The sequence below is a fragment of the Typopeltis vanoorti genome, chromosome 6 (genome assembly GCF_054136105.1).
Source record: "Typopeltis vanoorti isolate ZY-2024b chromosome 6, IOZ_Tvanoo_1.0, whole genome shotgun sequence".
In the NCBI taxonomy this organism is placed as follows: domain Eukaryota; kingdom Metazoa; phylum Arthropoda; class Arachnida; order Uropygi; family Thelyphonidae; genus Typopeltis; species Typopeltis vanoorti.
The window spans coordinates 103,882,953-103,901,692 of record NC_143554.1 but is presented as its reverse complement, the minus strand read 5'-3'; the positions used below and the strand labels follow the sequence as shown (position 1 = coordinate 103,901,692).

The 18,740-nt window shown below is 35.1% G+C and overlaps 1 protein-coding gene across 1 annotated transcript in view; it reads left to right on the top strand.

The window, feature by feature from the left end:
* The window catches only part of btv (dynein cytoplasmic heavy chain beethoven), a 1,245,321-nt gene that overhangs the window by 972,985 nt on the left and 253,596 nt on the right, over positions 1 to 18,740 (top strand). The window contains exons 61-62 of the mRNA XM_090394552.1: positions 3,402 to 3,656; positions 3,961 to 4,104. Of these exons, the coding sequence (XP_090250678.1) occupies positions 3,402 to 3,656; positions 3,961 to 4,104 (399 nt within the window). The remainder of the gene's footprint in view (positions 1 to 3,401; positions 3,657 to 3,960; positions 4,105 to 18,740) is intronic.

Below are 18,740 nucleotides of genomic sequence, written 5' to 3'. Positions count from 1 at the left end.
TACTTCAGGCTCAAACTTGTTTGCTTACACTTGGATAAAGGATTAAACCAAATATACAGGGTGTTCGGGATAAATTTGACAGTTTCGTAAGGAAAAAGAAAATCTTCTTTGTATCTATTAAATTTAATGAATTGACAAAAAAACATTACAGGCAGAGTTAATTACAATACTATCAACAAGATTTACTCAAAATAACCACCATTAGCATCGATCACAGTTTCAATTCTGCTTCGGAACCTCGAACAAGCTGATGCTACAGTCTCCCTGGGAAGGGCCGCAAAAACTGTTTTAATTTTATCCATTAACTGGGCTTTTGTATTACTGGAAGTGCGATTGGTGTCTTTTTCAACTGCGCCCCATACAAAATAATCCATGGGGTTAAGGTCTGGGGAGTTTGGAGGCCAAACATTTGGACTGGTGAAGTCGTAGAAATTTTCAGACAACCATTTTTGACTTTTCCCAGAGGTGTGGCAAGGGGCCGAATCCTGCTGCCATACATACGGCCTACCATTGGCTACCCTTGTTATCCAGGGCTTGACTACAGTTAGCAACTCCACGAACAAAGCCCGAATTCCAATGCCAGGGTTCTTCAACACCTGTTCCTGCAGATTTGCGAGGAATTCTGCTGTACGAACGCAATCAGATCGTCTGCTAGGGATCTTTCTTCTTGCTACATCCTCGTAGTCACCATTGCAAGTCTCTAGTTCATGCCTGATTGTTTTTACTGTATTCAGGGAGCATTGGGCAGCAGTCGTAATATCCTTATTTTGATGGCGGGCACGAATCATCATGATACAAGTTATTCTCTTCCATGATTCAGGTGGGTTCCAGCTATCCATCCTTTCTGACATCTTGTATATGAATGAAGAAGGGTCCAAACTTTTAAATGAAGAGAAGTGTGTGTTAATACATGTAACTTACGGAAAAATATAATTAATTATAAATATGTCAAATTTATCCCGAACACCCTGTATAATTGGTAGCATAGTCAAGTGAAAAAACTTCCATCAGTTTTATTCTTGTTAAAATGCTCCAAGCACTGTTCAGAGATTTTCATGTGAGTGAGTTTTTGATCTGCTGTGAGTAAGCACAGCACCCATCTTGCCCAAAGCTTTTTCATATTCTTCATGTAAAATATATCCTACACGTTCTTTTGAAATGCCTATAGTCTCAGCAATTTCACGTACTTTGACTCGCCGGTCATCCAATACCACATCATGCACTTGATCAATCATTTCTTGTGTTGTTACACTTTTTGGACGTTCCTCACATGGATCATCTTAAAGGCTGGTATGACCATGTTTAAACTCAGCAGCCCATTTCTTAATTGTCGAAAACGAAGGAGAAGAGTGCCCATAAAGTTTTATGAACTTCAAATGAATTTAATTTAATAAATTTAGTTTAATCCTTTATCCAAGTGTGAGCAAACAAAGTTTGTACCTGAAAATATTTTCAGGACTGGGGTAAGATAGTACAACACTGGGCAACTCGTAGCAAAGGTGGACCAAGCAAACTTTGTTTGCTCACACTTGGATAAAGGATTAAACTAAATTTATTATAGTCTAACCAAGTGTAAAATAAACTTTCAAATGAATTTCTTTTGGCGTTAAACCTTCTTTTATAAAGAATTTTATAACCACAACATACTCAGTTTTATCCATTTCAAGGGATACAAATAACACTTTTGCTTCAGACAGTTATATAAAACAAACTACTTGATACAATGACTTGCAATTTTGCATGGATGCCTATGACAGATGTACCAACTTAGAAAAAAAAATCTTGTCGATAGTGTTGCCATCTATGGTCAAGGCCGAGAACCTTTCAGACCACCCTTGTAATCACCTGTGTTGTGGCTAGACATATGCAGACTTTTGTGAGGAAAGGATATATGTGAAATTATAAGCCTGGTGGTTATGACTGGCTTAAGAGACAGCTTGGAGCAAAAACTTGGAATGAGGAGGTCAGCGGTAAGGAAATAAATACTGCATGGGAACTGACAGAGAAATACATAACAGCATCAGTGTGTGAATGTATTCCATAGGCCAAAAGACTGAATAAGGTAAGTGTAAAATGGTTGAATGGATGAAAATTAACAATCTTGTCTGCTCTACATTTCTTACATTTGCCTGATTTCTTCCAAGTACCCTGCAGTTACAACCTATCCCACTTCGGCCAAACAGACTTGACTGCCACATCATCAGGATCTCAGAGCACCAAGAATACATTCAGTCACCACTTCAGCAACTTGGAATAGTACTTGGATACCCTTTACAGGATCCTTTAGAAAAAGATCACCTAATCTGCATATTCCCTAACAAACTCCAATCTCAACAAATATGCATTTATTGAATTGTTGTCCTCTAAGATAGTCATCCACATGCAAGCAGCCCAATAGCCAAGAATTTCTAATTATGTCCACTAGGTGGCACCGTTTAGGACTTTAGGCATCCTTCATTTCCTTTCTTCAATCTGAATTTCTGATATTATATATATCTTAATCAGATTATATTGAAAACATTTTTTTAATTAAATCATACAGCAACTTTACTATATTCATTTTTTTAAAGATAATTCATATCTTTATTTACACTTTTTGTGTGTGTGTGGGGGGGGGGGGGTTATGTCACACTTCCAATATAATAAGGAGTTTAATTATTTGAAATAGGCAGTAAACAAACTTAGTGTAGTCAGTAAAAATTTAAATATTTTATAATGATAAAATTTGAACCAAAGAAGCTTTATATATTTCTTCTTCATGGATATTATTTCTGGGAAAACTCCCATGTTACTCTTCTTATCAAACTATTATATTTACGGCTATTTTGCCTGCTTCTGTTTAGGAGTGCCTCTGTTTAATTGTCATTGGCTTTTTACTCACGGATTCTTAGGGCATTGTAGACGTATATTTACCAATAAATATATGTAGCATAAAGGAAGAGAAATTTGCACATACCTTTTTCTGGGTGTTTTGGCTTTTCTTCTTTCTGTGATGTCCAAACTACTGTGTGTGTGGGGGGGGGGGAGGATGTAGGCAATGTGGGAGAATTAAATAGAAATGGAAAAAAAAACGTTTTTTTTTGCCATTTCTATTTAATTCTTCCACATTGCCTACATCCTCCCTACACACACACACACAGTAGTTTGGACATCGCAGAAAGAAGAAAAGCCACAACACCCAGAAAAAGGTATGTGTAAATTTCTCTTCCTTTATGCTATGTATATTTATTGGTAAATATACATCTACAATGCCCTAAGAATCCGTGAGTAAGAAGCCAGCGACATTTAAACAGAGGCACTCCTAAACAGCAGCAGGCATAATGGCCGTAAATATAATAATTTCTTCTTCATTTTTTCAATAATAAAAGTTGAACTTCAAATTTTTTTTAATGTTTATATAGTTGCTGGCAACAGTACTGAAACATGAAAAACCTGAATTAGAAGAAAGAAGAACATTACTATTGCAACAAGAAGAAGATTTAAAAATGCAGCTTACTCATCTTGAGGAATCACTTCTTGAACAATTGGTATCTGCACAAGGAAACATATTAGAAAACAAAGAATTGATTAATTCTTTAAATAAAACCAAATCTAGTAGCTCTCACATTACAGCATCTCTTACGGAGTCACAACAGTTGCAGTCATCATTAAATGAAGTGAGTAAATTCACATCTTTGTTATGTTTTGAAATCTTTGTATATGCTTAAAAATCTCGTGGATTGACTAATTGAGCAGATGTTTTTCATTAAAAAATTTTATTTCTAATTTAATTTTTATGCCTAGAAAACTGATACCTTTATTGATAATGAAGTTAATACTAAAATATACAGTATAAATGAATTAAGAGATGTGTAATTGTTTAATGCATAGTGATTGTCTTAGATGAAGATTCTTTTTTATAATTGACTCAGTTTTATTAAACAGAAGAATTCAAATAAAAACAGAAAATTATTTTTTTAGGAGAGAAAAGTTTATCTTCCTCTGGCTGAATTTGGTAGCCGTCTTTACTTTTTGATAGTTGAATTGAAGAGATTAAATACCATGTATCATTTCAGCCTGAGTGCATTTTTTAAGCTGTTTAACTCATCTCTTCAGACAGAAACTGTAAGTAAACATTTATGATTTTTCAATATTTATTTATTTATTATAATAAATTATTTTTACTTTAAGGAGTTTGTTGAACATTTTCCAAAGATTTTGATAGTTGTGGGCTGATGTTAATATTAAATATTTAAAAATTTAATAGCACTAGTATATCAACACTGCATAAATGTAAAAAACTTGCACATTTTATCTATTTCTTTATTTTCTTTATGTTAAGTAAATTCATTCATGAAAGTTTTAGAATTAATACCATGCTATTACTACTGTGGATAGTCCACTAGTTAAATGTGCTGAGAACTCTGCACATTTAACTGCACATCTGGGTAATGAAAATCATTTGCCACCTGAAGATATTCATAAACATCAATGCTTCTGTGAGAGCAACACTACATAATGAAGAAATTGATACACAGCAGTAACACATATTGAAAGAATTTATTTCTGGAAACTTGTTCATTAAAATAATGATCTATAAACTGTTGTTAATATGCATAGACAGATCTATAAAATAATATAGGTTGTTGATAGGTTGAAGTTAAGAAAACTATTAAGCAAAATAAAAAATTAATAACGTGCAAAAGAAAGATTATTAAAATAAACATGCTTGTGATTAGATATAATGAGAAAATGCACATGGAAGTACAAGAGAAAGCTCCTTTGGTCCATGGACCAAATTCTCAGATAGATGAATCAATTGATACAGAGGAGTGAAGCATGCTGTATTGTTAGAAAAATTATCGATTGGATTTGTAGTCAAATGGAGAAAGTCACTGATATATAGCGAGAGAGAGAGAGAGCCTGTGCCATCCCACAGGCTCCATCCTAAAGAATGGAGTTTTGGATCAATCTGACATCATATGGTATGTGATGAGAGAGAAAACTAGAAACTCAGTTATAGAACTCACAAGACAAGCCATGTGATCAGAACTAACTTAATAGGCTAGTATGCAAACGAATCAAATGTTGTAAAGCTACCAAGAGCAGATGACCACTTGAGGTTGCTAAGACATTTTAATGGAATTGTTCAACATAGAAGACATAAGCAAGGTGATCTCCTGTTGATCAACAGGAGGTCTTTTTGCTTATGTACATACTAACCATTATTCTCATATTACCCATCATACATCTTCTTGTACTCATTCACCAACAAAGCACTCACAGCTACCTCTGGCAGCCCATTCACCACCCTACAAGCAAAACATTTAGTCCTCATATATTTGCTAATCACACTCTTACACAATTTTCAGGAATGACCCCTTGTTCTTACTCAGTTTCTAAATCCCCTTTATTAACTTATACTTTGCTAACATATTCCCTCTTCTACCTATAAACTAGCCATAATAATTCACAGATCTTTGTCTGTCCTCACATGGATCATTCCACTGGCCTCTCATAATCTTAGTTACTCATCTCTGGATCCTTTCTGCATCTTCTCATCCCCAAGGAGACAAGGCAACCAATTCTGTGTGCAATAATTCAGATATGGCCTTATTAAAACTTTATAAAGAGGAATAATAACCCATCTTTGCAATATGCCTTTTCTACTTCAATTCCCCTGTCCACACTCCCCCCCCCCAAAAAAAAATAAATAAATAAAAATAAAAAATTCTGGCCTCATCAGTTTCTTGCAATCCACTTCAACCAATTTGGTATATGGCTTGTGATCTCTTCATCCTAAAGTTCATTATTTTACACTTGCCATATTAAACTGGCAGCCTTTATCCTTTACTGCTAGTCCTACTGCAGGATCTTTATATCATCTTATTAACTATTTTATATGAACTAATAAAGGTCAACGCTGGATTACAAACATATAGACAGCTCACCAGCCACACAAGAAATGACCATGCTAACAAAGACTCTTGGAGGTTGTTGTGGAAATATGGAAGATTCAACCCATCTCTGACAGAAGAGGACAGTAAGTAAGTAATTAACTATTTCTATGCCCAGTTTTGGTTTATATGCCCCAGAAGAAGGAAGAGAACAGGATAATATTGAATTTTATAATCAGCTACAAAATATTTATAATAAAATAAATAAAAACGATTATGTAATTTTAGCAGGAGACTTAAATGCAAAAATTGGAAAAACAAAAATTAATAATAATATAGGAATATATGGAAAACATCCTCTAAACAGGCATGGTAAAAAATTAATTGACTTTGTAGTTTATAATAACCTAAAAATAATGATTCTTTTTATAAACATAAAGACATACATAAATATACTTGGGCAGCAAGAGGATGAAAATCAATATTAGATTATTTTATCTTAAATGAAAAGAAATCAACGTTTCATTAGATGTTATAGTTATTATTATTATTATCCAGGCCTCCATGGAGTCAAAAGACTCATCGTGGGAGGTCGTTTTTAGGAAACACAAAGTTTATCATACCACTCCTTAAACCCATTAACCGTTCCCACTCCACCCACTCTCTCAGGCAATGCATTCCAAGGTTCGACCACCCTCCATTCAAAGAAACCACTTTTCACCCTATTGCGCACAGCCTCCTTTCATAACTTCCAGAGATGGCCCCTTGTCATCACTCCTTCCCGCCATTCCACCAAGTGAAAGAATTCTCCGATGTTTACTCTCTCAACAGTTTAAAAGTCTCGATCATATCACCTCTCCTTCTTCTATCCACCAAACTCTGCAGTCCACATTCCCTCAGTCGATCCTCATAACTCATATTGTACAGTCCTGAAACCATCTTTGTTATCCGCCTCTGTACCCTTTCCACAGTCAGTTTATTCCCCTTCAAAACCTGGGGACCAAATCTGAGAACAATAGTCTAAGTGTGGTCTGATCAGGGTCTTATACAACGGAATGATGACTCTTTTATCTCTGCAGGTTAGCGTCCTTCTCGGTATTCCAGCAATCCTCTGAGTTACCATCACCACCTTTGCAATGTGCTCCCTGAATTTCAGTTTTCTATCAATCATCACCGCCCCAGATCTCTTATCTCCCCTACCTCCTCCAGTACAGCTCCTCCAATCGAGTATGCATCCTCCCATTGATGGATCGATCCCAAACCTCAAGACTTTACATTTTGCTGCATGGAATCAACACCCCCCATTCATTTGCCCATCTGTCTAGTTTATTCAAATCCTCTTGCAGGGCTGCCACATCTGCACTATTACTGATAACCCTTCCCAGCTTCACATCATCCACAAACAACTGAATGACCCCTTGCAGTCCATTGAGAATATCATTGATATAAAGGTTGAACAATACAGGTCCCAGTACTGAGCCCTGCAGAACCGCACTTGTAACCTTCTGCTTCCTTGATATTGCCCCACCATACACAACTCTCTGATACCTATCAGTCAGCCAATCCTGAATCCATTTGACTAACCTGACATTTAAACTGATGTGCTGCAACTTAAATATCAGCTTATCATGTGGCACCCTGTCAAATGCCTTTGCGGATCCTACTGCAGGATCTTTATATCATCTTATTAATTATTTTATATGAACTAATAAATGTCAACTCTGGATTACAAACATATAGACAGCTTACTAGCCACACAAGAAACCGAGACTCCTGGAGTTCACAGAGGATATGAAATAAATAGTAATCACTTCCTCATTAAAATAAAATTAAGATTACCACGTAAATGGCTTCAAGTAACAAGAACAGAAAGAAAATTTAAAACATTTGTTTATGAAACTAGACTATTGAATGACACAAATGTACAATGGCTATATGAACAAAGAATTAACCAATATCTAGATATTGGTTAATTCTGATCACATATAAAATAAAACAAAATGAAGAAATGGAAATAGAATGGCTCAATATAAAAATGATACTAAATGCAGCAGCAAATGAAAGCTTAAGAAAGACCAAAAAATTCAATGAAAGGAAAAAACTGAAGATACGGGATGATACAACCAAAGAAATAATCAAAATGAAAAAAGAAGCCTATCATAAATGGTTAAGCATTAAAAGATTAGAAGATGAAATAAAATATAAAAGAATAAGAGCTATAGCTAAAAGAGAAGTCAGAAAAAGACATAGAGAATCGTGGAACAAAGTCATTTCTAATTTAGAACATGATTTATATAAAATAAGACCCAATGTATATAAGAATTTGAAACACTTAAATGCAGATACCAAAGAAAACATAAAATTAAATTGAAATTAGAAGAATCTCTAAATTTTTACACAGAATTGTGGACAGACAAATTTTTAAAAAAGACAAGTGGCAAACAATTAACGAAAATGAAAAGGAAATAACTAAAGAAGAATTATAAATCAGCCTGAAAGAAACAAGAAATGGAAAATCACTTGGAGAAGGTAAGCTAGGTTCAGAACTATATAAATATGCAGGAACTAGATTCAAAGAAAGACTCCTATTATTTTTAAATAAATTTAGTTTAATCCTTTAGGGATTAAACTAAACTTATTATAGTCTAACCAAGTGAAAAATAAACTCTCAACATTTTTAAATAAAATTTATACAACTGGTAACCCCCCTAATAGAATGGAAAAAATCAATTGTGATTCCTATCTTTATAAAAGGTAATAGAGATGACCCTAAAAACTATAGAGGTATAAGTATACTAAATTCCTGTTACAAAATATATACAAGATTTTAAATAGCAATCTAATGAAATATTCCGAAAACTTTATTTTAGAAGTACAGAATGGATTTAGAAAAGGATGATCATGTATAGACTCAGCCTTTTGCCTAAAATTAATATTAGAGAAAAGAAGAGAATACAATTTAGAAACATATATTGCATTTATTGACTTTGAAAAAGCATTTGACAAAGTTAAAAAAAATATATTTTTTAACATATTAAAAGAAAGACAAACACCAAATAATATCCTAAAAGCTATCATAAGTATATATGAAAATAATCAAATACAAATAAGATTAAATCATGAGCTATCATATACAAGAGAGATAAATCAAGGGGTCCAACAGCATGCCCCTCTCAACAACTCAATTTAATATTTACCTAAATGAAATAATAATAAAATGGAATAAAAATTTTCATCAAGGTATTAAACTTTCTCCTGCTGTGAACTTAAACACTTTTCTTTTTGCCGATAACCAAATAATAATTACAAATTCTGAAGATAACTTACAGAAAGCTATTTTAGATCTAAATGAGATAGCCAAAGATTATCATCTTCATCATCAAATTCCTGCCATGTACCCTCAAGGGGTGTACAGGATATGATAGTATTACATGAAAAAAAAATTACATCATTATTAATTTCCTATCTACAATTTTCCTCCAAATCAGTCTGTTACTTGTCAACACTCCAACATTATCAGATCTTATATTTCTATCGTCTAAAGCACTTTGTACCGTATCAAACTACCTATATCTTGGTCTTCCTCTGGGTCGTTTTGCTGCCAACCTGGCAGAGAACACTTGTTTTGCTAATCTTTCCTCGCCCATTCTGTTTAAGTGACCATACCACCTGAGATTAGCTCTGCTAACGCATTCCTGGATGCTGAAAATGCCAAGTTCTTTCCTAATATCCTCGTTTTTAATATGATACTGCCATTGATGCCATCTGTTCACGCCTATAATCTTTCTCAGGACTCTCATATCTGTGGTCTCTAGTCTTTGGTCAAGTGTTTTACTTCTGACCCAGCTCTCAGATCCATAAGTTAAAACTGGTTTGAACACTGTCTTGTATACAGCTAATTTATTGTTCCAACTAATTTCGCTCTTATTCCATATGAATTTATTCAATTCACTTCCGACCATACCAGCTTTGCTGATTCTGTTGTCTATTTCTATATTTAATTTACCATCTTCAGTAAAAATCGTGCCTAAATAGCTGAAATGTTTTACTTGTTCCACAGGTTCTCCATTCACAACACAGTTGACATTTTCAATGATTCTGCCTATTTTCATTGTCTTTGTCTTTTTATTGCTGACCTTCATATCTATTACAACAGCTATTCAATTTAGTCAGAGAATCTTACAGACTTGTAGCGGATTTATTTAGAAGTATAACATCATCCGCATAAAGCAAAGAGCTGACATTAACATCTCCAATTTTGATATCAGGTTTAATACCACTTTCCTTCATAATGTGATCCGTATAGATAATGTACATCCTTGTCTCACAACAGATTTAACATTAAACCATCTTCCTGTACTTCCTTCAATTCTAACTGCTGACTTACAACTCAAATAAAGACTAAGTATTGCTTGATATAATGTCCCATTGACACCATATAACTGCAGCGTATTGAATAGCTTCTCTCTTGGCACCTTGTCATATGCCTTTTCCAAATCGACAAAACTTAAATACAGATCTTTGTTGTATTCCCATGCTTTCTCGACTATTTGTCGTAAAGTGAAGATCTAATCCTGACAGCCTCTATTTGGCCTGAATCCAGCTTGTTCTTCACCAAGCTTTTCTTCAACAATTCTTCTCAACCATTTCTCAAGTATACTTGCATAGATCTTGCCAGGAACACTCAGTAGGGAAATACCTCTGTAATTCTCACATTCAGTTTTATTTCCCTTTTTATATATGGGTACTATGAGAGCTCTACTCCAATCATCGGGAATTCGTCCCTCTGCCCAGGCTTTCTGAACTATGCAGTGCAACCACTGTAAGACTCTTATACCACCATACTTCAGCATTTCTGGTCGAATATCATCTACTCCTGCTGCCTTTCCACATTTCAAGCCTTTGATGGCTTTTTCTACTTCAAGTGTGGATATGTATTCCTGACTGCATGCCGGGTCAGTGTTTTTTACCACTGTGCTGTCATCACTGCTTGTTTCATTTAGCAGTTTTTCAAAGTCATTACTCCATACTTCAAGGATATCTTTTTGTCCCATTTTCATGTCACATTTATCATCTCTAATTCCTTTTATAGCACTCTTTCCTCCATTCTTAAGCTTCTTCAACAACCTCCGGAATATTTTGCCACCTTCTAGATATTTATTTTCTATATTCTTGCCAAAGTCCTCCCATGATTTTTGTTTAGCTAGTTTTACACAGTGTTTAGCATTCTTGCATTTGTCTCTATATTCTCTAAGTGCACAAGCTGACTTATTTGACAGGAATTTTTGATATGCTTTCTTCTTTTCCTCCACTGCCTCTTTAACTTCCTATGTCCACCAGGGAGTTCTGATTTTTTTATCCTTACAGACAACCTCACCACATGCCTGTCTGGCAGAATCAATCAATGTTTTCTTCAGAGTTTGCCACTGAATCTCCAAGGTTTGATTCATGTTCTCAAACTCTTCCATTTTTTCTTCAATAATCTTTGTGTATTTTAGTCTACAGCTCACATCTGAGAGCTGCTCAACTTTTATTCCGTTTAAAACTTTCTTACATGTTATTCTTTTCAATATGAAATTCAATTTTATCCTGCTCAAGACTAAATAGTGATCACTTCCAATTTCAAATCCTCTGTACACTCTGGTGTCCTGCACCAGGGAGAAAACATCACTATCAACAATAACATAGTCAATGAGACTTTTCTTATTCCTAGCCTCTTTTCTCCATGTGAATTTGTGCACATTTTTATGTTGGAACATGGTTTTAGTAATAACCAGTCCATGTTCTGAGCAGAAATCCAACAGATATTTGCCATTATTATTAGCTTTGCTCTTTTCTCCAAAAATATTTTCCCAAAATATTTTTGTATGTCTCACAATCATTTCCTACTCTGCTATTTAGATCCCCAACAAGGACCAACTTTTCGTTATTCATTGTGTCAGTTGCTTTTTCTAAAGCCTCAAAAAATTCCTCCACTTCTACCTTAGTAGAACCTTCTGTTGGACCATAGGCACAAATAAGTCTCATTGTCCACTTCCCCATTCTCATATTTGCCCACATTACTGTACTTGAGACTGACTGCCATTCAAGAAGATTAGCCTCGTATTTTGTGTTGAATACTATGGCTACTCCTTCTTTTCCTTGATTGTCATTGCCTGAATATAACATTTTGTATTTATTGCTCAGAAAGATCTCACCAGTTTTGGTCTTTTTTGTTTTAGTCACTCCTATTATGTCGATCTGGTACTTATCTAATTCCTCAGCTAGCTCCATTTCTTTGCCATTCAGGCTTCTTACGTTAATAGTACCGATCTTTAACTCTGGTGATGTTGAGTTGGGGTTTATTTTCAGATTCGTTCCAGTAGCTGACTTTTCGCTGTTCGCCCTGGTTCCCTGTCGAAAACAACTGGGGCCTTGTTTAACCGGGCGACACCCTATCCGGCATGAAATTTTGTCATGTTGTACCATCATTCTATATTTTGGTTTAACCAATAAGAATACAATTTGGTCGGCTAAATCCCAAATTGCCAGCCCATCCTCGTCCGTTCAGTATCCAAGTAGATACCCAACAGGGTGCACCATGAGAAGGTGAGGATTGGACATTAGGTCAGAAGCCCTGGTCGGTTCTCCGCATTCTTTTAAAGGCTATGTGGAAGTCTCCGCTCAGTTATACAACTTTGACCCTTAAGCACCCCAGCGAAAGATTATGGTATGATAATATTAACAGAAAAATCAAAAACTATGGCCTTTAAAGGACAAGATCCAGTAAGAACTAAAATAGTAATAGATAACAAGATCTTAGAACAGGTGAATTCATTTAACTACCTAGGATCACATATGAAAATGAAAAAGATTGAAAAGAAAATGAATAAACCCAAAAATTGCAAAATATTTTAAAATAACAGGTGTAATTAACTCTATATTCAAACCAAACCTAGTTCAAAAACAAATCAGACTAAAAGTATATAATACATTAGCCCTACCAGTCTTATTGCATGGAAGTGAAATCTGGACAATAAAACAAAAAGACAAAGATTAATAACTGCAGAAATGAAGTATATGAGAAAAACTGCAAAGTATATCCTATTTGATCACAAAAGAAACGAAGATATTATGAAAGAATTAAACCAAGAATCAGTAATAGAAAAAATTAAAAAATATAAACATAAATGGATGGAACACGTTCAAAGAATGAAAATAGAAAGATTACCAAAACAAGTCTTGAAGTACAAGACTTGTTTTGGTAATCATCATCATCATCATGCATATCAAGGATTTAGGCCTATTGTGGCCTGTTTTGGCCATAGAAGTCATTATTAAAAAGAAAACCAGGACGTTCTCTTAAAAGATTCAACTATGACTTCTATGGCCGAAACAGGCCACAATAGGCCTAAATCCTTGATATGCTTGATGATGATGATGCTATGTCCAGTTTTGTTCCTCCAAAAAATAACCAGATATTTCCCCTTAACTCATTTCCTCTATCAGTGATGTACAAATTTAGAAGCACCAGTTTAATTACAGAATCCTACAGTATACACTGCTAGTCAGTCCCTTCCAATTCAGTTCCTTGATGTAATACCTTGTCTGTGCCATTTATCGGTCACTATCTTATCCATATTACCAGCTTCATATTTGACCCCATTTGTTTCACTTTATGTAACAGAGCTCTATGTGGTATCACTGTGTAGCGATTTCTTTATCCATCTCAATTGCCACTTTATTATAAAAAGTTGAGAAAATTACTAAGGCAAAACCAATCATTCAATAAACAATTTTTCTCCCCCACCATAGAGTATAATATAACTATCCAGCCATTTCTGAATTCTGCATTTTACTACTTCCAAGGTACTGATTAGTCTGTAATTTGCCAGCTGTCGTGGAGCCTACTTTATGCAATGGAACTTTGCTTTCTTTCCTCAATACTTTCCCTTTGCTACAACTAAATTAAACAGCTCTGTCAGTGGAGCTACCAGTTTCTTTGCATATTTCATAATACATTGATGACTAACATCATTAAGCAACAGTTGCTGAAAAAGTTGTGGAAAGTATATAAAGTAAAAGATGATCAGCAAGCTCATGAACAGTACAAAGTATGGTAGGTAGGCAGAGCAGATTATTATTATTATTATTATTACCCCAAGACCTCATGGAATCAAAGACTCATCTGGGAGGTCCTTTTATCACACACATCTCATCATACCATGTCTTATACACACACACACACTCAAACTCCTTGCAGACACCACACTCTCAACAGGCATTCCAATCATTCATAACTCTGCACGAAAAAAACCTGCCTCTCACTCTCCTACTCACATCCTCTTTATACAATTTCCAGGGATGACCTCTGGTTCTCTCCTGATCTCCCACTATTCTCTGTAGAACTTATCCACCATTGATCCTATAACAATCCCTTACCGACTTGTAGGTCTCTATCATACTCCCCTCTTCCTCCTGTCCACCAAACTCTGCAAATTACATCTTCTCAATCTTTCCTCATACTCAACATTCCAGAGATCAGAAACTACCTTAGTCAGTCGCCTTTGGACCCTTTCCAACATCTCTTCATCCTTCTGAAAATCCGGTGACCAAATCTGGGCATCATAGTCCATTTGTGGCCTAATCAAAGCCTTATACAATGGAACAAGAATCTCCCTACTTCAGCACGGCAGTGTCCTCCGCATCATTCCCAGAAGCCTTTGTGTTGTCTTCACAATTTTAGCAATGTGTCCCCTAAATTTTAGATCCTTATCCACTATCACCTCCTCAGATCTCTTATTTCCTCTACCTCCAACAATATATTCTCACCAAGCATAAATCCTGCATCCCATCTTTGTTTTCCAAATTTTAAAACCTTACATTTTGCAACATTGAACTCACATCCCCATTTCCGTGCCCAATCACTCAATTTATTCAAGTCTTCTTGCAAGGCCACAACATCTTCACTACTCTTTATGCTTCGTCCCAAATTTGCATCATCTGCAAACAACTGAATATCTCCATCCAAATCTTCACCAATATCATTAATATACAAATTAAACAGTAATGGTCCTAAAACAATTAGCTGAGCAGACCAAAGGAAATCCCAAAGAGTTCTTTCATTGTGTAGTTCATAAAAGGAAGAATCACCAAATTACCATGGAAGAAAAACTTGAGTGCTGATGGGGGAGATAACAGAAGGGAACAAAATAGTTGAGGTCCTGATTTTGCAAGGGAGTACCATCCAGCAGAGTTATTACTGTGCAAGATGTCACAGAGTAAGTACAGAGATAGCTGATTTGGAGGTGCTTACAATGTTGCAATCCTTAATGTAAATATGCCCATGGATTAGTTTCATGTGGCCATATTTGCATTAACAGTTTTTCTTTTATGTACTCCAAAAAACTTTTTCTGCAACTGCTGCTTGATACTACTCATCCTCATAACACTAAGTATACAATATAATACTGCTTTTTTTTTTTTTTTTTTTTTTTTTTTTTTTTTTTTTTACACATCCCTTGTCTATTACCCTTGCATGGCTAACATCTTTCTCCTTCATATTCATGTGTTAGGGTCCTGCACCAAACTGGAACTTCAATTTGCCATAATCACATACGTTATAATTCTACATGTTGGCAATCTTAAAAGAAAATTCCATGTCTAGCCATTTTTTCTAATATCGCAGAAGCTAGAACTCTCGCACTCCAAGTTCTTCCTCCATTATATGCTGGCTCACATAATTATCTCTTAGCAGTTGCATAAATTCCATTTCCTTCCCTGAATGAGGCCATTATTCTTTCTAATCTGTATCCCAATAATTGAATTCCTCTATAATAGTTACTCATCCTGTATTCATTGTGCTAATTTGCTGATGCATGACCCATCAATATTCTCTTTTGGACCCCCCCCCCCCCCCAGCATCAACTATCTATGTAGTTCATCCTGTTGACCTTTATCTCACAACAGATGTCTTCAGATGTACTGCTCTCTGCATCATTAACTTAATGCTGAACCCCCTACTCTTTTTGGCTTCAGTTTTTCTACTCTTTAGCAAACTCGGCCTCCCATCCTATTCCCTCTCTGGCCTGAAAATGCTATACTCACATTGCATTCTGTCCCTATGACTATCATCCTCTATCAATCCAATCTCACTAATGCCTGTAACCTTTAGCCAAGTTGAGCTTTCCAATTTCAGAAACAAATTCCCCGCCCTCATTTTGAATGCTTTTAGCATGAATGTACTCAAACTGCACCATTCTCTATGGTCCCCAATCTTCCTCACACTTTCTTTTGTCTATCGCACTCGATTTCAGAGTATGCAGCACTACATTCAGCATCATATGATCATTCTTTCTTGCATTCACTCAGATTATGGTTTCCTAAACACGCACGTTCACACACACACACACGCTTGATTGGTTGTCTTAATATTGAAAGAACAACAAGGGAAAGAATGACTTCATTTTTCTAGAAATGGGGGTTCAGCCAAACAATTGGCCATTTGTTAAGGAGCAGTTGATGAAAGCACTTTTTACTTTCTCATGCCAGTGAAGAAAGATGTTTTATCATCTCATAATAAATGTCACCTGGTGACATCCATTATGAGATGATAAAACATCTTTCTCCAACTTCTGTGGATATATCTCTTGTACTTGTACTATACAATAGAGTATGTACTGAGAATTGGTTTCTAGTTTCAAAGCATAATTCAGTTATCATTGAATTTTGCTAAAACTAGAAAAAGATCCAGTGGTAAACTAAAGAAGTAAACAGTTAACAACATGTTATTATTATTAGGGAGTCAGAGACTCATCGAGGGAGGTCACATACTATGTACACCAGCTGTCATACTTATTCTTGAATTCATTCACACTACCTGCACTCACAACATCCAAAGGTAATCCATTCCAATCACACACCACCCTCTGAGAGAAAAAATCTAGCCCTCATACCCTTCTTGTTGGCCTTCATTCTCAGCTTCAAGGTAGATGAATGGTAGAATACTGTATATACTCATTAAATAGAAATAGAATATATTTATCAACTAAACTGATATTTAGCTAATGTATGGACTATAACATTTCATAATTAGGTTATGTACTATAATATTTCTTAATTAGGATGTGGACTGTATATTGATTTTTAAATTCTGTTGAGAAAAAGGTAGCCCTGTAACATACCAAAACTGATGTGCAGACACATGTATTCTATAAGATAGATCAGTATTAGCTTCCACATAACTCTGTTAATAAGGTGAATTATACTTGACAAGAAATTATATTATTGTTTTAATCCTTTACCTGATTTTGCTTTTGTTTGACACAAGATTCTGAAAAATATTTGCCACTAATTTGATATTTTAACATAAATTCCAAATTATTTTGCATACAAGGAGGTACCCAGAAATAACTAGAATCTGAACTTGGCATGCGTGCATTTTCTAGTTATAGATAATGCCACTAGTTGTCATGAGTATGAAGTTTTCCATGCCAGTCTGGCAAGTGGCATCATCCTGTGTGAACTTTTGTTCTGGCTGCATTTTTATTAGTGCTCACAAGCAAGTTTGTCAATTTTGCAATGGCTAACTGCAAGGAACAGAGAATGTGTATGAAATTTTGTTTTCTTTTGGGTAAAACTGCAGATGAAACTTTATTAGCAGTTAATAAAACATCTTTTGATAAAATAGTTTGTTTGGTGTTGGTAATACCATTAAAAATAAGTCTTGAATAATCAACACCTAAGCTTATCTGTTAAATTGAAACTATTGTTATTCTTTGGCAAGCCTTTGAAGATGACACTTTAGGTAAAAACACTGGTCTACAAGTGACTTTCCTATTTCAAAAATGGGGAGATGTCAGTTAAAGACCAACCATGATCTGACCATCCTTCGACAAGCAGAAATTATGAAAACATCGAAAAAGTTTGCCAGGCAATCAATGAAGATTGTTAAAAGACTTGAGCAAGTTTCTGAAGAAACAAATTCCTCATGGATTCATCAGAAGCTTTGCAAATAAAATGTGTATTCACTAAATTTGTGCCTCGTTTATTCATGAGGGATAAAAAAAAATCATGTGAATGTTTGCCATGATTTGAGGGAATAAGTTCTTAATGACTAGAACTTTCTTTCAAAAGTTATGATCGGGTTGAGTCTTGGTGCTACAATTATGATCCAGAAACAAAACAAGCATCAAGCCAAAGGAAACATGTAAATTCACTGAGACCCAAGAAGGCACATCAGTTTTGTTCAAACATCAAGATGTTGATTTATTTTTTTGATGTGAATTGAATTGTATACAAAGAATTTGTTCTTCCTGGACAAATAGTGAACCAACATTTTTATCTTAGTATTTTGAGAAGATTGTGCAATAGTGTGTGATGAAAATGGCCAGAAATGTGGAGTATCGGAGATTGATTCCTGCACCACGACAATGCTCAAACCCGCATAACCTTGTCTGTCCAACAGTTCTTGACAAAAGAGCATCATGTTGATTGTTCCCCTCCCTCCCTCCCCTACTTGCTCAATCTCTCTCCATGTGATTTTTTTTTTTATTCCTATGGATAAAGAAAACCATGAGAGGGCAGTGATTCGTTGATGTGGATGAAATGAAAGAAAATTAGCTGGAGGCTATAAACAGTATTCCCATTGAACAGTTCCAGAACTGTTTCCAGATGGAGAGTACTTTGAAGGAGACTAGAATATAGTATTATAAACTTTAATAAAATTAAAAAAAAAATAATTCTGGTTATTTTGGGGTATTCCCTCCTATATATATATATATATATATATACAAGTATCCCTTGATTAACGTGGTTAATTAATCCCTCAATGTTACCGCGTATATCAAAATTGCGTTAATCAAATCTAATAATCAATTGTAAAAA